The sequence below is a fragment of the Gracilinanus agilis genome, chromosome 1 (assembly GCF_016433145.1).
Source record: "Gracilinanus agilis isolate LMUSP501 chromosome 1, AgileGrace, whole genome shotgun sequence".
Classification (NCBI taxonomy): domain Eukaryota; kingdom Metazoa; phylum Chordata; class Mammalia; order Didelphimorphia; family Didelphidae; genus Gracilinanus; species Gracilinanus agilis.
This window is the reverse complement of record NC_058130.1, coordinates 303,161,335-303,171,093: the sequence shown is the minus strand read 5'-3', so window position 1 is coordinate 303,171,093 and position 9,759 is coordinate 303,161,335. Positions and strand designations below refer to the sequence as shown.

The 9,759-nt window shown below is 34.5% G+C and overlaps 1 protein-coding gene across 1 annotated transcript in view; it reads right to left on the bottom strand.

The window, feature by feature from the left end:
• Nucleotides 1-1,171: 1,171 nt before the first annotated feature.
• GIN1 (gypsy retrotransposon integrase 1) overlaps nucleotides 1,172-9,759 on the bottom strand; it is a 61,473-nt gene continuing 52,885 nt past the window's right edge. The window contains exon 8 of the mRNA XM_044657633.1: nucleotides 1,172-1,622. Coding sequence (XP_044513568.1) covers nucleotides 1,330-1,622 — 293 coding nt within the window. The 3' untranslated portion in view covers nucleotides 1,172-1,329. The remainder of the gene's footprint in view (nucleotides 1,623-9,759) is intronic.

The window sequence follows — 9,759 nt, the reverse complement described above, 5'->3', positions numbered from 1 at the left end:
ACTACTGATGGTACATAACTCACCACTGACAATATCCTTCAGCCTACAAAACTTTCCCTTATCCTTTTGGTTGGCTGAAATGTCAGTTCTTCTTATGACATTTTGTTTTGTGGTTTGTCATTATTTATAGCAGTACCAGGAAAATAGTAGCATTAAAAAGATGAGTTTTTGAGGGAGAGAACAGCTTGAGATCATAGTGAAAGTGTTATGGAACCAGGACATTGCATTGATTTTTTTAAAAATTCCCTCAAAGCATTTATTATTTGCTTCTTCTGAAAGATGTTATGGTGGAAGTATCTATGTGTATATGTATATGTGTGTGCATATGTATTTATATATGTGTGTGTGTGTGTGTGTACAAAAGTCTGGGTATAGTTTTAAGTTTTAATGTACCAAAACTGTACTAAGAATTTTATGTCAGTCTGTATATATTATTTATATTTTATTACATTTATATATGTATATATGTGCATATATAAACATGCATGCATATATATGCCTATTAGATTATATATGCAGGGGCAGCTGGGTAGCTCAGTGGAGTGAGAGTCAGGCCTAGAGACGGGAGGTCCTAGGTTCAAACCCGGTCTCAGCCACTTCCCAGCTGTGTGACCCTGGGCAAGTCACTTGACCCCCATTGCCCACCCTTACCAATCTTCCACCTATGAGACAATACACCGAAGTACAAGGGTTTAAAAAAAAAAGATTATATATGCAAATACAACTAATAGATTGGTTAAATGAAGGTTTATATACTCCTAAATGAAAAGGCTTTTTTGATGTCACTCCCAAAAGTTGATGTAGCTAACATCCTATAAGATTCCATTAGATATAAGCCTCAGTTGTTTCCTCTAACATCATATTAATCTCATAAAGCATAAAAATTCTTTTCACTATTTATTCATTCAATTTTAGGTAGTAGAGTAAGATCTGCTACATTCACAAAACAAAATATTTTATGAAAAAAAAGAATAAAATGGGTTAAAAACGGTAAATACTAAGCTGAAATTTAATTTTCTTTTATTAAAATGAAGGTACTTTAAATACACGCCCTATACTTCTTTTGGGAAAAATACATTTTTCATAATAAATATTTTAAATACATTTGCCATCATATACATATACATAGTATAATTGTTTTCTATGTGTGTGCATGTATACATATGTAAGCATAATGTGTACATATATACCCTTCACATATATACATATTTTATTAAATAAATAGTTAAAACCATTTCAGGATTTGATAGCATGTTAACATAGACTTTCTTTGTCTGATCTATAAAAGAGGTTATGGATTCTAAGCAAACATTGCATGAATTTATTTAACTAACTTAAATATTCAAGGCCTTGGCTGGAAGAGTCCAACAGACTAAAAGTCTGCTTTTCAAGATTTAAGTTGACAGGTTGAATACCATCATCTTCTAATAGCTGAGAAATTTTAGAATTTTTATTTTCTGATAGTTCATGATCCTTGTTTGGTGCAGGTAATTTATCATCTGCTGCACAAATAGTTGTATCTTCTACAAGAATCTCTGGCTGGTATGATCCAATTGGAATTTCAGCTAACCCAACATAGTCATGATCAGCTACTACTGAATCATGTAAATGATAATGACTATCTAAAACAACAAGAAGAAAAAAACCATGAGTTTATTTTTAAGAAAAACAATCATTTATAATTTCTAAACAAAACAAGAATTAAATAAGGATACCAATGTACATACAAATTTCTTTTTTTCTCATATTGTCTATTGAATGAATAGGTTTATAAAGAAGTTAACATTTAGCAATCATGGTTCAGAGACATGGAACAATGAGTAGTTTTTAAAAACTAAGATTCCTTTAAAAATCATAGCAGGTTGCTGGATTGATTATTTGTGGTTTCTATGGTCTTCTTTTTCTCCCAGAAGTAGCAAACTATAAATTGTAAAGTTTAGAAATTATGCTACTTTAAAGGAGTCTGCTGAGAGGTAGCATGGATTAATAAATAGAATGTCACTCTAGTGTTCAGGAAAACCAAAGTTCAAGTCCCATCTTTAACACAAACTGCTGCTTCAGTGACTTTAATCAACTCTTTATGGACATAATTTACAGAGTAGATGCAGATCTAAATTGGGAGAAGGCATTTTCTCACCAGGAGTTCCCTATATCAATGACATCAAAAGTCCAGTTTTTTAAAAAATCTGCTTAAAAAATACACTTCTTCCTTCAGTAAATTTCTGGAACCACAAGTGGATGAATTAATACAATTTTAAAAGGTATCTTAACAATTCTGGTTGAACTCTTTAAGGAAATTTAAAACTCTTCAGGTAACATTAAAGAACTAAATTCATGACATAAAAGTCATATTTTCTGGTATCTAGACTAGATTTCCTCCAAAACTGTAATGAAGTAACTTAGGGAATAGAATAGAAATTTATAGGAGCTTGGCCATCAGCTTTTAGCATTCTGTATTGGAATGCAACTGGGGAAGAAGTGAAACTGTCATTGCTAGTGTGAGAGGGGTTTGGAGCAGAGGTCCAGCCAGCAGTGACTCCATGAGCTTGGGATCTTTGGGATTGGAGAAGCTTGAAAACAACATCTTTCAAGACAACCCTTGGTAGTGGATAGTGTCTGTTTTCTGGTGGACAGTTTGCAGGCATTTTCCCTACCTGGTATCTCTTGGATTATTGGCTATATATCCTGTTCCTGTTATCCTGAAGCCATCAAAGAAGAAGCAACCTGGACCAACTGTGAGAATCCCAACACCCAGCTCTCTCCCTCTAGTCTCCAGTCAAGGCTTTTAATATGGCATGTGGCTTCATTTTTCTAATGGCTGTTAATGAATCTTTAAAAACCATAATATTTTAAAATCTATCCTTTTAGATCCATTTTATTTCTTACACCAGAGACAAGTGAGACTTGGGACCCCAGGAGGCTCAGAAATACTGAGATTAGACAGGGAGATAAGGCAGAGAGGAGCTGCACAGGTAGACTCAGCTTAGACTGAGAAGTGGCCTCAGGGCAAAAATCGCTCTGTAACCCCATACAAAGACCAGCCGGCCCTCCTCACTCGGACTTCTGGCTGGGAAGGGAAGAAAGAACTGGCACAGAAATGGCCACCAACACTCAGGAAATACAATCTACAACTACCAAAAAGTCTAATTATGTTCTGTCTCTACCTCTCTCTCTGTCTCTGTCTCTCCATATTTCTCTCTATATATCTTTATTGTCTATCTTATAGCTTTACTTTCTTTCTAACATCCTATAAGCATATGGTCTCATTATTCTTAAACCTTTACTCTGTTTTCCCTTTCAGACTTTTATATTCTACCACTGCCAAAGTTTTTAAAAAAATAGTCTCTATTTGCTGGTTTCTCCCTCACCATCCTCTTATTTCTCAATCCCTTGCAATCTGGCTTCTGACCCATCATTTACTGAACTGATGTCTCTAGAGATTTGATAAATCTGATAATATTTCTCAGACTACTTATTCCTTTATGTTTCAGTCAGTCTATTATCAGAGATAACCAGAAGAGAATAATGTCATGGAGACCAAGAAAGGAAGTATTCATTAATAGGATTAAAACTTTGGCAGTGGTAGAATATAAAAGTCTGAAAGGGAAAATAAAGATATATAGAGAGAAATATGGAGAGAGAGACAGAGAGAGAGGTAGAGACAGAACATAATTAGAAAACAACAAGAATTACTTTCTTCAACATTCATGAAGTTGAAAGCTTTCCAGATGTCATTTTGCTTTTGATTCCTTTAACCCTTTATGATTAAACCTATATATAGATACACAAAATACTATTTTAAAAAAGGCTGATAAGCAAATGGGAATTTATAAGGAATATAAAAGATACAAAGAGGAAAAATCATATCAATAGCAGGTAAATAAAAAGAAGCAAGAAAAAATAAAATACTTCACAATATATTTTTAAAAGAGACAATTAAAAAAGATGTTTTTAACCCAGCCTTGTGATTTCATCAGTGGAAGGAAGTTACAGTTGGAAAATTTCCTTTACCAATGCAGATCTGCAGCTATTGTGCAACTTGCATTTTTTTTTCCATAGGGTAAAAGATGTAGGCCACTCAGCCAAAAGATATGCATATATAAAAAGCAAAAAGAAGATTATTTTTTGGAGTACAAATCAAAGAATAAGTTTTATGGATTTCAATCTAAAATTGACTAGCTAAATTTTCTGTTTTTTGGATCAAACTATTACATTTCAAAAACATATGTTTTTTATTACAAAAGCATGTGCGGAATAATCATAAGATAATCAGCACTACTGTCTTTCTGATGATGGAGCAATAAAATCACCTTTACATTAGGAGAAAATGTCAAATCAAACAAATACACTAAGACTTTTTCAATTTTTTTATTGCTATTAAATTAATAAACCATTCTACCAGAAAAGTATGGAATAAGGAAAAGAACACCACAGGCTGACTTAAAATAACAGCCATGTGGAATGTTAACCTAAGGACTGAATATATTTTCTCTATACATGTCCTAAGGAGGAATAGATTAGAATTTGGCAGCAAAGGCAGGTTTGCCTTTGATGATGAACCTTTGATATGGTTTTCAAATCTGAAGGCTGCCCTGATAAATACAAACAGACAACCATAACCATACAGACAGAATATTCTTGGATACAACTTGTCCAGAGGAATTACAGTCAAATATTTTTAAAACAAATCGATGGTTACTCAGTAGCCTTTTGTTTGCTTTTAGGATTTAACTAGAGAATCCTTTTAAAATCAGCTTATGAAGATTTTTTTTTTTTGGTGAAGGGAAAATATAAATGTGATCCTATGGGGGAAAAAACCCACATTTATTGTTAAAGTTAAAAGGCAGTAATTAGTCTGTTTTTTAAGGTTCAGAGTTAAGTTCCAGAATACAGTATTAGGCTAGTTAATGAGATTTTTTTTGGTAAGGTGGCATAATGGCTAAAATGCTAGATTTAATCAGGAAGAACTGAATTCAAATCTTGCCTCACATACTGTGATATTTAGATTAAGTCTACACTGCCTATCTTTAGATTTAATCACCAAACTGGAGAGCACCTCCAATTCTGGGAGGTCTATAGCCCAGGTGTGCTAAAGTGGATGATGAATCAGAATCAACTGACTGCCCCCTAGGCGGTCTATGAGAAGCATCTATTGTGATTGGACATGCAAACTAAGGGAAGGCACAGGAAGTGATGCATAAGTGACCCTTTAAAAGAGGGAGTTGAGTGAGAGGAGCTGCTGGTGAAGGAATTCTTCTGGTCCATAGTGCTGGCTGGAACGCTAAAACCTGACTGACTGAATCTTCCTGAATTTCTCTTAAGGAACTTCTTTTAATAGACTCTGTGAATGAAGCTAAATGAAGCTTTGCTTCATTTACCTCCGGGCCTCTGGCTCTCTGACTCTCGGCTAAGGGTTAACTAGATCTACCTGGATTAATTAGAGGATCTTAGTAATTTACCTACTGTATTAAATTTTTACTTCCTTATTCCCTCTCTCTCTTCTCAATTGTAAATAAAATTCCATAAAGTCAGTTTTGACTTGAGGTTATTCCTAAATTGGGTAGATTTCCCCTGGTGACCATCTTTTAATATATTCGAAAAAAACAAACCCTTTTTCCCCCTTACAATACTTAATATCTCTGTGGTCTGTGGAAATATTTAATTATTCTCACTCTGTTTCTTCATTTGTAAAATGAATTGGGATGGAGAGACAATTAGAGAAAGCAGTTAGGAGAACATACGAATAGTCCAGACAAAATATATGGTTACTGAGTGAGTAGAGACAAAAAGACACATGCAAGAGATATTGCAAAATTAGAACTGATAAGACTTGGCAACTGATTAGTCTTGAGAGTCTCTAATGGTCCTATGATCGATCACATACTTCTCAATAGTTCCTTTTCCCCCTAGTTTAAAACAACACAAATCTGTCTTCATGATACCTATATTGGTTGCCATGGATATAATAAGTTAAACCCCCAAAATGAGATCTCTGAAAGAAAAAAGATATATTCCTATATGTAGGAATACATAGAAAAATAGGACTAATTAAGGGCTATACTCTGGTTTTGTACAAGCCAGATTTGGGGGAAAAGTGTGTCTCAATAAAATTGATACAATTCAAACCAATGTTTCCTTTGTAAGTTCATCATCCCTATCAAGTCCCCTTACTGTGGATGATTCCAGAAGTCTAATATCTATTTGTTTTCCACACTCTTTTACTTAGTGATTTCATGAACTTGAGCTTAATTATAATCTTTATGAAGATTACTCCTAAATTTTTGCATCTAGCCTTGGTTTCTCTTCTGAGCTCCCCACTTGTTTACATCTGCTCACTGAATATTTTAAATTAGCTCACTGAATATTTTAAATTAGCCTTTCTCAGGGGAATAACAAACTCACAAAATGAACTCAATATCTGTCTGTATCAAAGATACCATCATTTTCCCATTCACATTTCCAACTTGGGCATCCTTGGCTCTTCATTTTCCCTTATTTACCTCAGATCAATCAATAAACATTTATTAAGCACTTACTATATGCATGGCAATATGCTAAGCACTGAGGATAAAAAAAAAAGACAAAAGTTCCAGCCTGCAAGGAGCTTACAATCTAATAGAGTAAACAACAAGCAAATATATGCAAATAATTTATATACAAAATAAAACGAACATTATTAACAGAGAGAAGGCACTAGAATTAAGAGGAGTTGGGGGTGGGGGCAGCTGGGTGGCTCACTAAACTGAGAGTCAGGCCTAGAGAGAGGGTTGAAATCTGGCCTCAGACATTTCCTAGTGTGTGACCCTAGGTGTTACTTAACCCCTACTGCTTAGTCAGTGCTCCTCTGCCTTGGAACCAATACATGGTATTGAAGTGTTAGGATAAGCTTACTGTAAAAAAGATGGGATTTTAGTTAAGACTTAAAGGAAACCAGTGTACAGAGTTGAGGAGGGAGAGCTTTCCAGACATAGGAGCACATGTAGAAAAAAATATCTTTAGGGAAGAGATGGAGCATCTTGTTCATGGAACAGCTAGCAGGTCAGTGTCACTGGATCGAAGGGAACTTGCCAGGGAGGAGTAAGGTATAAGAAGACAGGAAAGGTAGGTGAAGGCTAGGTTTTAAAGGGCATTGAATGCCAAGCCAAACCTTTCAAACAGTATTTGATCGTGAAGGCAATAGAGAAGCTACTGGAGTTTATTGAGTAGGGAAGTGGCATGATCAGATCTGCATTTGAGGAAAATCACTTTGGTTGGTGAATGGAGGATGGACAGAATTGAAGCAGGCAGACCCAAAAGCAGGCTACTGAAATAATCTGGGTGTGAGGGGATGAGGGTCATCACCAGAGCGATGGCAGTGTCAGTTGAAATCAATAAGCTTTGGCAACAGATTGGATATGGGAGGTAAGAGATAGTGAGAGGGGTCCTTGACTGCAGATCTAAGAGATGAAGAAGATGGGGTTGCTCTCTACAATAAAAGGCAGTGAAGGTGACCATGTAATAGGGCATAGAATCATGGCAAACAAATGCAAAAGAGCAGATATAATAAATGTAACCTTCTCAGATCATAATGCGATAAAAATAATAATCAGTAAGGGCACCTGGAAGTCAAAAACCAATTGGAAATTAAACAATATGATTCTCCAAAACCAAATTGTCAAAGAAGAAATCATAGAAACAATCAACAATTTCATTGGAGAGAATGACAATGATGAGACATCCTACCAAACTCTGTGGGATGCAGCCAAGGCAGTACTCAGGGGGAAATTTATATCCTTGAGTGCATATATTAACAAATTAAGGAGGGCAGAGATTAATGAATTGGGCATGCAACTCAAAAAATTAGAAAGCGAACAAATAAAAAACCCCCAGATGAAAACTAAATTAGAAATACTAAAAATTAAGGGAGAAATTAATAAAATCGAAAGTAAAAGAACTATTGAATTAATAAATAAGACTAGAAGCTGGTATTTTGAAAAAACAGATAAAATAGACAAAGTACTAGTCAATTTAATAAGAAAAAGGAAAGAAGAAAACCAAATTGACAGTATTAGAGATGAAAAGGGAGACCTCACCTACAATGAAGGGGAAATTAAGGCAATCATTAAGAACTATTTCACCCAATTATATGGCAACAAATATAATAATTTAGGAGATATGGATGAATATTTATAAAAATATAAATTGCCTAGATTAACAGCAGAAGAAATAGAATACCTAAATAATCCCATATCAGAAATAGAAATTGAACAAGCCATCAAAGAACTCCCTAAGAAAAAATCACCAGGACCTGATGGATTCACAAATGAATTCTATCAGACATTCAAAGAGCAACTAATCCCAATATTATACAAATTATTTGATATGATAAGCAAAGAAGGAGTCCTACCAAATTCCTTTTATTACACAAATATGGTACTGATTCCAAAGCCAGGTAGACCAAAAACAGAAAAAGAAAACTATAGACCAATCTCCCTAATGAACATAGATGCAAAAATTTTAAATAGAATACTAGCAAAGAGACTCCAGCATGTAATTAAGAAGGTCATCCACCATGATCAGGTGGGATTTATACCAGGAATGCAAGGATGGTTCAACATTAGGAAAACCATCCACATGGTTGACCATATCAACAGTCTAACAAACAAAAACCACATGATTATCTCAATAGATGCTGAAAAAGCCTTTGACAAAATACAGCATCCATTCCTATTGAAAACACTGAAAAGTATAGGAATAGAAGGACCTTTCCTAAAAATAATAAACAGTATATACCTAAAACCATCAACAAACATCATATGCAATGGGGATAAATTAGAAGCCTTCCCAATAAGATCAGGAGTAAAACAAGGATGCCCATTATCACCTCTATTATTCAACATAGTACTAGAAACACTAGCAATAGCAATTAGAGAAGAAAAAGAAATCGAGGATATCGAAGTAGGCAATGAGGAGACTAAGCTATCACTCTTTGCAGATGATATGATGGTATACTTAAAAAATCCTAGAGAATCAACTAAGAGGCTGGTAGAAATAATCAACAACTTTAGCAAAGTGGCAGAATACAAAATAAATGCACATAAATCATCAGCATTTCTATACATTTCCAACACACTAGAACAGCAAGAGTTAGAAAGAGAAACACCATTTAAAATCACCCTAGACAATATAAAATACTTGGGAATCAATCTAACAAAACAAACACAGCTATTATACGAAAACAACTACAAAACACTTTCCAAACAAATAAAACTGGACCTCAACAATTGGAAAGCCATTAACTGTTCATGGGTAGGATGAGCTAACATAATAAAAATGAATATCCTACCCAAATTAATTTACCTATTTAGTGCCATACCTATCAAATTACCAAAAAACTTCTTTACTGAATTAGGAAAAACTACAACAAATTTCATTTGGAATAACAAAAGATCAAGAATATCAAAGGAAATAATGAAAAAAAATGTGAAAGAAGGGGGCCTAGCAGTACCAGATATCAAACTATACTATAAAGCAGCAGTCATTAAATCAATATGGTACTGGCTAAGAGATAGAAGGGAGGATCAGTGGAATAGACTTGGGGTTAATGATGTCAGCAAGACAGTGTATGATAAACCCAAAGAGCCCAACTTTTGGGACATGAATCCACTATTTGACAAAAACTGCTGGGAAATTTGGAAAACAATATGGGAGAGATTAGGTTTAGATCAACATCTCACACCCTACACCAAGATAAATTCAGAATGGGTGAATGACTTGAAT